Source organism: Rana temporaria, chromosome 4 (genome assembly GCF_905171775.1).
Source record: "Rana temporaria chromosome 4, aRanTem1.1, whole genome shotgun sequence".
NCBI classification, from domain to species: Eukaryota; Metazoa; Chordata; class Amphibia; order Anura; family Ranidae; genus Rana; species Rana temporaria.
This window is the reverse complement of record NC_053492.1, coordinates 459,962,984-459,976,087: the sequence shown is the minus strand read 5'-3', so window position 1 is coordinate 459,976,087 and position 13,104 is coordinate 459,962,984. Positions and strand designations below refer to the sequence as shown.

At 47.1% G+C, this 13,104-nt stretch overlaps 1 protein-coding gene across 5 annotated transcripts in view; it reads right to left on the bottom strand.

Moving 5' to 3' along the window:
* The window catches only part of SPTBN1 (spectrin beta, non-erythrocytic 1), a 296,583-nt gene that overhangs the window by 170,630 nt on the left and 112,849 nt on the right, over positions 1–13,104 (bottom strand). The window contains exon 1 of one of the 5 annotated variants that reach the window (XM_040351646.1): positions 9,037–9,417. The exons of the other annotated variants lie outside the window; for them this stretch is intronic. Coding sequence (XP_040207580.1) covers positions 9,037–9,148 — 112 coding nt within the window. The 5' untranslated portion in view covers positions 9,149–9,417. Of the gene's footprint in view, positions 1–9,036; positions 9,418–13,104 lie in introns of those variants that run through there. 5 annotated transcript variants of the gene reach the window in all.

The window sequence follows — 13,104 nt, the reverse complement described above, 5'->3', positions numbered from 1 at the left end:
CCCCTGACACAAATCTCCAGAGGCCTTCTGTAATTCAAAGAGATTCTAGACATCCAGACTCGCCCTCCGGGCATCAGCATGGGTAGAATCCACAGACCGTGCAGCTGGAGAGACGAGGGACCAACACAGAATGGAATACATTTATTTTAAAGAGGACCAGTTATTAAAATTCACGCTTCCTGGGCACGTCGGCATTACCAAATCACATGACCATTGCGATAAAAAAAAAAAAAAAAAGAAGAAAAAAAAACCACTGAATTTTATATATAATTAAAAAAAAAAAAAAAAAAAAAAAAACGCACCAAAAAGGAAAGAGATGAAGTGACGATGTCTATGAGGCATCTACCAGACACCGCCATCTAAAGTTTCCTGATTGGATTATTGATCAGACAGCTCCGAAAAATTACTGTATATACTCGAGTATAAGTCGACCCGAATATAAGCCGAGGCACACAATTTTACCGCAAAAAAATGGGAAAACGTATTGACTCGAGTATAAGCCTAGGGTGTCCATCTGCATGCCTCACTGTGCCCATCTGCATGCCTCACTGTGCCCATGACTAGACTGACGTTCAACATGGGAGTCTATGGAAGGGGTGCCCAGCTTTGAAAAACCGGTGCTCCCCAGCCGTAGGTCCCCCAACAAACTTTGCACACTTGTAGAGGAGAAATGGGGCTACGCGTGTTCAAGGGACCTACAACCGGCCAGTACCGGGTCCCCAAAATCACCAGAGAAATTACCGTTTAACATGGGAGTCTATGGAAGGGGTGACGGGCTTTGAAAAATCGGTGCTCCCTGGCCGTAGGTCCCCCGGACAACCAACTGCACACTTGTAGAGGAAGAGTGGGGCTACATGTGTGCCGAGTTTGGGGTCCAGGGAACCTACGGCCGTCCGGTACCAGGTCCCCAAAGTTCAGGGGATCAGGCACAAAAAGGTGACTCGGGTATAAGCCGAGGGGGGGCATTTTCAACCCCAAAAAATGCGATGAAAAACTTGGCTTATACGCGAGAATATACGGTAATACATTTTTTGTTATATGTCAGAGCTGGAAGGTGTATCCACACCCTATTCATAGACTAGACCAGAGTTTCTTATCCAGGGTCCCCCCAGGAGGTTGTTAGGGGTTCCTTGAGCAATGAGTAGTTTCTGCTTCTCAGATAAGTTCCCACTGATACCAATGATAATTCTTCCCACTGACCACAAGTGTAAAGCCTATCAGTTATTTTTCCAACCCAGCAGGCTGAAAGAAAAAAAAAAATGGAAGAGCTTGGGCGGAGTGTGTTGTACTAACTATACAATGTTGGTGCAGCGATCTTCCCGCTGAGCCATTGTGTTCTGCCATCCTTCCCACACCAGAACACACAGGTCAGCACTGCCAGCCAAAAGCTGCCAGCAGCGCCAATCGGATGTTGGTTTTGCAGCATGTCCGTTCGTGGCCGAAATTGGACCAAAGTAGTGCAGGAACCTTTTCCAAAGTCAGGTTGCCACAAGTCGGACCAGAAAAGACGGCTCTCATAGGAAAGCATACATATTCGCCAGCACACAGGGCCCCTTCGTCAGGCATGTGATGTCATCCTATGCCCGACGAAGGGGCCCTGCGTGGCTCCGAAACGTTGCACTTTTTTTGAGATGTGACCACTTTCATTAAAACTTTTGCTCGAAAACGGACGATCCATGGTGTGCTGGCGAATATGTACGCTTGTTTGACGTTTCCAAGACTCAACTGGTAATCGCTGCAGCACCCACCATTTTATGAGCCCCATCTACCAGGAACGTGTGCGATAGGAATATTTATCAGGCTCTCAGAGAAACATTGATCTTTACAGGTCATGCGACGTGCTCTCAAAGTTGGAGCGCATATCACACCAGTTTGAACCGGGCTCAAGTTTTTCCATTACACACGTCATAACGTCTGCAACACTGTTCAGTGGTCATCAACCCTGTCTTCAGGGCCCACTAACAGGCCAGGTTTTATGTATTACCTTGGGGAGATGCAGACAAGAATACTGCAATCACTGAGCAGCACATGATATCACCTGTGATTGTATTTCAGTTATCTTGCAAACCTGGCCTGTTAGTGGGCCCTGAGGACAGGGTGGATGACCACTGACCTAGACCTTCTGTCCAGGCTGGAGCATGGGGGAGAAGACACTGCGGGAACTGGTCTAGTAGCATGGAGGCTCAGGCAAGCAAGTCCGTCTTTCTAGGCCCCCTAGACCTTCTGGCCATGCTGGAGAAGACACAGCAGGGACCGCGGTCTAGCAGCACGGAAGATTGGGTATGCACCGTATTTAATCGGCGTATACCCCTTAAAATCAGGGAAAATCGTGGGTGCGCGATATACGCCGATCCCCGCTGTCCGAGCCGCTAGCCTAGAGCCGAGTGTACTGCGCACTCGGCTAGGCTCGGCCACACTCGGCTCCGCCCGCCGCAGCCTAGAGCCAAGTGTACTGCGCACTCGGCTAGGCCCGCAGCCACGCGAGAGGAGCCGAGAGAAGCAGAACACAAAGGAAATCCGGCTCCAAAAACGAACACCGGACACGCTGGACGGAGACGGACACCTGGATGGAGGCCGCAGACGGACACCGCTAAAGCCGCAGACAGACACGCTGGATGGAAGCCGCAGACTGACACCTCCAAAGCCGCAGACGGACAAGGCCGCCGATGGACGCAGGGTAAAAATGTAATGTACTTTTTTTACCTTTCTAAGCTTGGGGTGCGCGTTATACGCCGACGCGCGGTATACCCCGATAAATACGGTAAATCCTTTCTATGCCACCTAGACCTTCAGACCGGGCTGGAGAATGGGAAGGGGGGGGGGGGAAGACACTGCAGGGTTCCGTCCAGCAGCATGGAGGATCGGCTAAGTAAATCTGCTTTTCTATGCCTCCTAGACCTAAATGAGCAGTTGAACCCTACAGTGCAGATGTAGTTCGGCTTTCAGTTCAGCATGAACACCAAAGAAAAGCATTTCTAAAGTGGTGATTATGTTTAATGCTTCTCAAAACATGAAATCTGCCTTCCCACACATATTACACAATAGAGAAACATAATGGAGCAACCACACAGGTTAGTAATTAGTTCCCCTCTCTGGGTGCAGGCCATGTCATGTAATAAGTGACGTTGGGGCTGACACGCCACATTAACATTACAGCGTGCCTAAAACATCTGTACAGGAGGTGGAAATAAGACCCCAGAGGTGGAAATAAGACCCCAGCGGAAAGAATTCCCAAGCATGGCCGCCGCTGGGAATTCTAGGTAAATGAATGAGCCCCGTGCCGCATGAGCCCCGTGCCGCATGAGCCCCGTGCCGCATGAGCCCCGTGCCGCATGAGCCCCGTGCCGCATGAGCCCCGTGCCGCATGAGCCCCGTGCCGCATGAGCCCCGTGCCGCATGAGCCCCGTGCCGCATGAGCCCCGTGCCGCATGAGCCCCGTGCCGCATGAGCCCCGTGCCGCATGAGCCCCGTGCAGCATGAGCCCCGTGCAGCATGAGCCCCGTGCAGCATGAGCCCCGTGCAGCATGAGCCCCGTGCAGCATGAGCCCCGTGCAGCATGAGCCCCGTGCAGCATGAGCCCCGTGCAGCATGAGCCCCGTGCAGCATGAGCCCCGTGCAGCATGAGCCCCGTGCAGCATGAGCCCCGTGCAGCATGAGCCCCGTGCAGCATGAGCGCATACAATCCCCTACGCCAATTTCTGGCAGAACGAAACCTCTGGTCCGTCAAGGTAATTTGAAGTGTTTTTTGGATTGAAAACCCCACCCTGACAAGATCACAGCCATGGCCTTTTTCTCTGCCCCCCCACTAAAGTGCCGAGAATAAGCAGCCTTTTGTTGCCGACAACCTCCTCCCCACACCCTCTTCTAAATTCCCCTGGTTTTCATTAGCCTTTCTTCCAAGTCAGTTGCTGGAAAGGGAGCAGAGACCCGGCTGATTTATGTCATCGCCAGGCCGGGGCGCAGACCACGCAACAGCTTTACACTATCCTGCCATAAAACGCTCAGATTCACGCAGCAGGTTTTAATATGGAGGCCGACGGAAAACGTTAACCGCCCCGTTCCACCTGCTCGACCTACATCCTTCCATGCAGCAAGGCAGGCTGACATAGTAAGACTGTGAAACCATCTCACTTCCTGTACAAACCTCAGTGACCGAGCACCATAAACACAACATCAGTACAGCAGCTGTACTCCATATAGAAGGGACACAGCGAGGAGGTGCAAAGTGCGCAAAGGCAACCAAATCAGGATTTAGTTCACTGAAGTCGGATTGATTGAAAATAAATCTGACCATTTAAAATTTAGATTTTTGAATACACAAGGACAGTCACATCCATTGTTAGGCCCCTTTCACACTGGGGCGGCAGGTGCGGTGGCGGTAAAGCGTCTATTTTTAGTGGCGTTTTACTGCTAATTTTGTGACGCTATTTGGCCGCTAGCGGGGGGCGGTTTTACCGAGAAAGCGTTACGCCTGCAGAGGCGCATTGCCGGCGGTATAGCCGTGCTGTCCTATTGATTTCAATGGGCGGGAGTGGTGAAGGAGCGGTATACACACCACTCCAAAGATGCGGCTAGCAGGACTTGGAGCTTACACACTAGAGAGACAGCAGCGGCTGTTTCAGGCCCTATTTTTAGCGCAATAGCGCCTGCAAACCGTCCCAGTGTGAAAGGGGTCCAAGTGTGCTTTGTTAAAGCTCCGCCAGTTAAAGCTCCCGTCACTAAATAAAATGGTTAGCTTACAGTCCTCCTTACACCTTGCTTTTGCTTGGGGCTTTGCCATAGACTTCTACGAGGCTTTGAAGCACCACTCTTCAGCGTATGGGGTATCATTTTTGAAACAAAACTAAAGCAAAAAAAAGCAAAAGCAAACAGGACTGTAAGCTAACCATTTTATTTAGTGACTGGAGTTTTGACTGGCGTTCAGAGAGCTTTAACAAAGCCTGTCCGAAGCCTTGTTGAAGTGTAAATGAGCCCTAAGGGTCCATCCATGGGCGTAGCATAAGGGGATGCAGGGGTCACAATCGCAATCCCCACCCCTAGCTCCAGGGGGCCCCTGCAGCCTCCCTGTCCTATTATCATATCCTCCACAAAGTCCAGCTCCGATCTGCCCAAGGGCCCCACAGCCACGCTTCAGTACTGGGCTTCCACAGTCCTCACCCCTCTGTTCTCATTGGCCGAGTAACAAGCTGTGAGCCATTTACTGAATGGAGGGGCGCACAGGGTGAGAACAGCCCGAGGGCCAGGTCAACGTTTGCATCAGGGCCCACAAGCTTCAAGCTACACCTCTGGGTCCATTCACACGCTTGCTTGCATTAACTTGTATTTGCGCCTTAAAGTGGTTTTAAAGTGTTAAAGGAGGAAGTAAACTTCCATCTTTGCATTTTGTACAGGTATAAACCCAGCCTAGGGGTGAGATTACATTTGCAATCCTCGCACCAGGATCGCTACTATGGGGGACACAGCAGAAAAACACTGAACGGTGTATTCAGAGGTCACCTAAAAGTGGATAGAGTAAGACAGTGATGGCGAACCTTGGCACCCCAGAGGTTTTGGAACTATCCATAATGCTCAACTACACTACAGAGTGCATGAGCATCATGGGAAAGGTAGGTCCAAAAACATCTGGGGTGCCAAGGTTCGCCATCACTGGAGTAAGAGATCCTTGGACAGATTGGGGTAGGGAATTCCATAGGGTGGGAGAGGCTCAGGAGAAGTCCTGGAGGCGAGCATGGTAGGGAACTGGAGAGCAGGAGGTCTTCAGGGGAACCAAGAGAACGATTTGGTTGGCTTTTTTTAAGACTAGCCAACATAGATGCCTTGGTGCTTCACATATAAAGGGCGATACCAAAGCAGGTGTAGTAGGCACACAGAGGACTTCCATTGGGGAATGACAACAGTTTATTGCACCGTTTCAATGAGTCGCAGCCGGCATTTAACAAGATAAAGACGGGCTGTGACTCGGCAAAAGGTTGTGTAATAAAAGCAAGTAAAGGTTCCTATTGTTCCCCTATGATAGTCCTCACTATACCTGATATACAAACATGACGCAAACCTGTTTCATGGACTTCTACAAGGATTTTACAGACCTCTGGTAAATGATTGATAAAGCAGCCATTGGTTTGTATACTGAAAGATCACACATTACAATGTACACAGGAACCTGGAGCCGGTCAATGTACAATCTGGGCGTATTTCCCTGCATGGCAGCCATAAGAGCCGTGTACCATAGAAACTGATGGCTGTGCCGCAGGTACTTGTCTAAACATACGCATGCGTACAAACGCACTACCCCAGGCGCTAGCCCCAGAGCCACCCCAGGCGCTAGCCCCAGAGCCCAGGCGCTACCCCCAGAGCCCAGGCGCTACCCCCAGAGCCCAGGCGCAACCCCAGAGCCCAGGCGCTACCCCCAGAGCCCAGGCGCAACCCCAGAGCCCAGGCGCAACCCCAGAGCCCAGGCGCAACCCCAGAGCCCAGGCGCAACCCCAGAGCCCAGGCGCAACCCCAGAGCCCAGGCGCAAGCCCAGGCACTACCCCGAGCCCAGGCACTACCCCGAGCCCAGGCACTACCCCGAGCACAAGCACTACCCCGAGCACAAGCACTACCGAGCACAGGCATGTGTACGGCCACACATAATAGGCTCAGTTCACTTTAAACACAAGAAGGAATTTTTATTGCCGCCATGTGACTGTCATTTTCAAATCTCACAACTTCTCAACACAACTGTCTTTTCTTTATTTGTAAATTCGGATTTTCTTCCCCTGGAATGTTAGATTTGTAAATGAAAGCGGGAAAACATAAATCTTTGCAGAAACGTGGAGATATACAGTAAATCCACAAAGATGTCATACAGCGATCAATACTGGTTATTCATTAATGACGGGACCATGTGCATGTCTGATAGTGAGGACAGGAAGTCATCAGCATGAAACCTACACGTTTCTCAAACAGACAACTCAAACCGAGACAAAAAAAAAAAAAAAATGTTTTCTCCACAAACCCGCCAAGACACGATTTTAAAAATATATATTCTGAGCTTCTGTCCTCCAATGCTGAGAGCCATCCATATATTACACAGAGAAGAGCCTGACACACCCACCTGTCAGTCTACAGAATTATGGAATATGTCTTATAATAGAGGTCACATCCTCTAATTCTTAGTATTATCTGTATAAATACATCTATGAGATCATATGCATTACATTATTAGCAGACGCAATCAAACTGGAGGCAAAGTGAACCGAAACAACAGATTGGAGGGTGTGACACCGCACAACGTGACAACATGTGATGCCGGGATGACTGCTGACCACAAAGACTCTGCAATGGAGGGTTACATCTATATACTGTACGTTACACACACACTATATATATATATATATATATATATAAAATAAATAAAAAAATCTCTACATATACACACAAATTAATAGTAAGTATAATTATTTGTTATGTTGATCTAATCCAACATGCAATCAATCACTCACATCCCCACCACTACAATACATATTTAGGAATATGCCAATATGCAGGGCAACAAATTCCCAAATTGTATGGATCCACCTCATCAGAATCTTTTTTGTGTACATCATTGTGGCACCTAAAAAGTCCCAGTTGATGATTGAGAAAAAAAATAAAATATATAATAATAATAATAAAAATAAATAATAAATTATATATATATATGTGTGTAATAAAAAATATATATATTATATTACACACACGTTTATGCTCATGGTGTAACCCCATTTTATCTAATATTTTTTATCTTGGTGCTTCTTGGAGGGGGTGGAACATAGGATCTTATAATATAAGATTCTATCTGATACAAGTACCATATGGGTGCTTCTACGTATGCAATGCATTTTGGTTGTTTTTTTTTCTTTAGGGGGGGGAATATACCTGGTTATGTGCATAGATAACCATTTTTATCTGCTGGTGCAGTCCACCCTCCAAAATAAATATATATATATATATATATATATATATATATATATATATATATATATATATATATATATATATATATATATATATATATATATATATATATATATATATATATATATAAACCGTTGGCGCAATATGAATCGTGAGATATATATATATATATATATATATATATCACATACACACACACACACAAGATTCATATTGCGCCAACAGTTTACGCAATATATATATATATATATATATATATATATATATATATATATATGCTATAAAGTTTAGGAGGGTGGACTGCACCGGCAGATAAGGATAGTCATCTATGCACATAACCAGGTATATTCCCCCCAAAAACACAGCAAAATACTACATTACATACATAGAAGCACCCATATGGTACGTGTATCAGATAGGATCTTATAATATAAAGACGCTATCCGATCATCATAAACCATTTTTTAGCGCTGTATCTTTCGGATTGGATGCACATTTGCTGTCAGTGGTCAGCTTTGCAGGCTGGACAAAGCCGCCTGCTCCTGAGAACTGTCAAGGCGTGCATGCATGTACAGCAGGTAAAGGAGTGTGGCTTGGCTTTCAATGGCTGCCAGGCCAATCCAGGGCTGTCCCCATGCTGTCCCCCCCTAAGCACTGGGATGCCACTCCTTCCCCCAGTCCATTGTCCCCTGACGTCCCCGTCCAGCCATTCCACAACATGGGGCGTGATCACCACTAATGACAGCCATCAAGTCATGCCAGATTTATTGTAAGTGACCACAATCACATTACATGGCGGCGTGCACAGACCACACTACACTCTGCGAATCGACGACACCCAAAATGTGATCAAATTAAAAGGGCTGACCCCCCCCCCCCCCAGTTTGTGCTGATGAAGGCAGATTTCCAGAGCTAAAGCATGTGTGTACAATGACGGTTTACCTCTCCAAGCCTTGCATTATTTACACTGCAGTCCCGGCATCGACTTTCATGTCTGATCTCATAGCAACCCTGCAAACAAGCAAAGGGAGAGAAAAAAGAAAAGAAAAAGAAAAGAAAAAGGGAGAGAAAAGAAAAAGGGAGAGAAGCCGGCTTACCTTGTAACTGTTTAAACCTTCCCTCTAGCTGGTTGTAATTGAAGGGTACCTGGGCCGTGTACCCCGGGGAGGACAATGGCCCCGATAGGCTAGAGGTCCTTTGCAATTCCATTGGGGATCTCGGTGGGATTCATAAACTGCAAAAAAAGTCCCAAAACGATAATCCAGAGAAGCTCCAGGAGGAAAAGCCGAGTGCTGAGTGAGGTTTGCAGCCAGTTATGCAAAATCCACAAACACGTTGATGTCAGGCTGCTGGGATTTCCCTGTGCTCATCCCCAATGGGGGGGCTCAATGCTGATCTAATCTATGCATGGATGGGGACGTGTATGGCGGCAGCAGCAGCACCCTCCAACCCTCCAGCACACCTCCTTGAAACCTCACTGGTGTGTAATTTAATCAGCAGCCACACTGTGTATTTAGTGGTGATGTCACTTGATTAGCATAAGACATTGTAAAGGAAGCCGGGAGGCTGTACCAAGGCTGCACAGGAGAGGGTTGGAGGAAACGAGGAGAAAAAAAAAAAAAAAAAACAGAAAAAATGCCAAGAATGAGGACACACAATAGCGGAATGAGGGGTCAGATGTCACGCTCCCCTTGGTTGCGTGGCTTTCTCAAGGCACGGCCGAGGTTCCTCTCCAGCGTGGATCGCACAAAGCCCCAGACAATGGTACGCTCCTCCACAAAAGCTGCTGGAATTACAATCTTTTGTTTAAGAGCCTCATGTAACGGAAAAGTCTCAGATTACCATCAACTGGGAACACGAGCGCGCAACGTTTTCACCTTACGACCGGTCGCAGTCACGTATTTGCGTGCAACGATTTTATTTAAAAAAAAAAGAAAGAAAAGGGGGGCTCATGGTTGCCTCATATGGCCGCAGACGTTATCAACTGGGAAAGTGAGCGCGCACCGTTTTCACCTTACGACTGGTCGCAGTCACGTATTTGCGTGCAACGATTTTATAAAAAAAAAGGCGGGGGCGCTCACGGTTGACCCATATGGCCGCAGACGTTATCAACTGGGAACGCGAGCGCGCATCGTTTTCTCCCTACTAACCGATTTTATATAAAAAATTTAATAAAAAAAGGGGGGGCTCACGGTTGCCCCATATGGCCGCAGACGTCATCAACTGCGAGCGCACACCATTTTCTCCTTACGACTGTTCGTGGTCACGTATTTGCGTGCAGCGATTTTATTAAAAAAAAAAAAAATTATAAAAAAAAAAAAAAAGGGGGGCTCACTGTTGCCCCATATGGCCGTAGACGTCATCAACTGGGAACGGAAGCGCGCACCATTTTCTCCTTACGACCGTTCGCGGTCACGTATTTGCGTGCAGCGATTTTATTTAAAAAAAAAACAAAAAAAAAAAAAAGAAGGAGGAGCTCACGGTTGCCCCATATGGCCGCAGACGTTATCAACTGGGAGCACGCAACGTTTTCTCCTTACGTCCGCTCGCAATCGCGTATTTGCGTGCAACGATTTTATAAAAATAAAATAAAATAAAAAAAGGGGGGCTCACGGTTGCCCCATATGGCCGCAGACGTCATCAACTGGGAACACGAGCGCGCAACATTTTCTCCTTACGACCATTCGCGGTCATGTATTTGCGTGCAATGATTTTATTTTAAAAAAAAGGGGGGGGCTCACGGTTGCCCCATATGGCTGCAGACGTTAACATCAACTGGGAACACGAGCGCGCAACATTTTATCGTGTTTCTCCTTACGACCGTTCGCGGTCACGTATTTACGTGCGGCGATTTTATAAATAAAAAGCGAGTTGCCGCAGACGTTGGAGCGCGACGCCGGGGGATTCTCCCGGATTAGTGTGCGCGCAGGATTCCCGGTAATCGCGTTCAGCTGGAACCCACAAAAAGGAGGCTAAAGAGGACCTGTCGTTAGGAGATTCATCTATAGGTCCATGTGGGGGGGAAGTCAGCTGGCGGAGTCGATTTACCAAAACTGGAGAATGCAAAGTCTGGTGCAGCTCTACATGGTAACCAATCGGCTTCTAATGCACGGTACACACAATGAGATTATCGGACGAACGATGGTCCGTTTTTTTTGGCATGCTAATCTCAGATCGAATCTGAAGAGTTTACTAAATTTCCGAAAATTTTCGTACAACAGAATAAAAATTCGGAAGTGATGTCATGTGTTGTAATGCATTTCTATTGCATTTTCGGACAGTTGTACTGATTAAACGAAAATCATACGAAAAAAATTTCCGTGCGTGTCCAATAAAGTAATATCGGATGAACCGTCATGATTGGCTCTTGAAAGCTCAGTACCAACAATCGTATTATCGTACGATCGCTTGGAAAGTGGCATTTTTTGGTACGATTTTCGGATCGTGTGTCTGGGGCTTTGAGGATCATACACACTAAAAAAAATTGCGCAAACATTTTCATCCAGGGAACTTTCGTAAGATTTTCGTAAAGTGTGTACAACGATTCCAACCTTCTGAATGAAAACTTCCGAAGGGACAAGCTCCAAAATGTTTCTCGTATGGGAACAGAATGAACGATTCGTTTAACCTCTTCAGCCTCGGAAGATTTACCCCCCCTTCATAACCAGACCATTTTTTGCGATATGGCATGGTTACTCCAAGACCCCTTTCACAGTGAAGGCGTTTTATATATACTGCGATTCTGTACTTGCCAAATATGCTCCACCGAGTCGCTGCAGCCATTTTAACTGTGGGCAGCTAAAGCTGCTGCCTGTTCACTTCCTGGATTTACACAGACACACCTCCAGCTCTGCCGCTCTGATTGGCCCTCTTATGACTCATCCCAGAGAGAGAGAGAGAGAGAGAGCGCTGTGCATGATGTCATAAGCCTAGGCTAAAGACCAGACAAGAAACAGGAAGTGGGTTGTATACAAGATTTACAGGCAGGAAAAATAAATAAAAATGTTTTACTATCCAAAGTGTAAAAAAAAAAAAAGAAAGAAAAAGAAAGAGAAAGAAAGAAAGAGAGAAAGAGAAAGAAAGAGAAAGAAAGAGAAAAAGAGAGAAAGAGAGAAAGAAAGAGAAAGAAAGAGAGAAAGAAAGAGAGAAAGAAACAGAGAAAGAAAGAGAGAAAGAAAGAGAGAAAGAGAGAGAGAGAGAAAGAGAGAAAGAGAGAGAGAGAGAGAGAGAGAAAGAGAGAAAGAAAGAAAGAATATGAATGTATTGCTCAGTGTTGATCTTTCCCGGAATGTCTCGTATTGTTCTCTATAGGGACACAGTGTATGTCCTTATCTCAGATCATTGTGTTCCAATCTGAGTACACCTTGCAGAGTAATCCTTACAGCAGAGTCATGTGACCCGAGTACGTAGCTCCACCCTCTGCAAACAGCCGTCTCCATGACAGCCTATCACCCCCCCAGCACAAGTGTAGATAAGAGACAAAAAAGTGGGGAGGATGATGGGAGTGTAGTCCCGGATTATCGGTGTGGGATGATGGAATCCCAAGTGACAATAGGACTGTACATCAGACTCCACAACTCCCAATACCAGGAGAATAGGAGGGAGGGGGGGGGGGCACATTTCCACTATAGATCAGCCTCTATCTTATTTTTCCAATCACAAAATTGCTCTAAAAGCACAGAGTCTCCAATCACCCCATCTAACAATGATTATCAATGGGAAACCTGATCATGATGCACACAGCTACCTTGATGAAATTAACCTCACATCAGAGTCCCCCCATCACATCAGAGCCGTCCCCCTCCCCCCATCACATCAGAGACCCCTCTATACATTGGAGGCCCCGCTCACATCTCAGTACTGCATGACATCTGAGTACACTATACATCCAAGGCCCCTAATCACATCAGAGTCCTCCTCCGCCATCACATCAGAGTCCCCCCATCACATCAGAGCCGCCCCCCCGCCCCCCCATCACATCAGAGACCCCTCTATACATCTCAGTACTGCATGACATCTGAGTACACTATACATCCAAGGCCCCTAATCACATCAGATTCCCCCTCCACCAACACATCAGAGTCCCCCCTATACATCAGAGTCCCCCCATCACAACAGAGACGGTTACATCAGAGCCTTCCCCATAATCATATCAGAGACCTTCC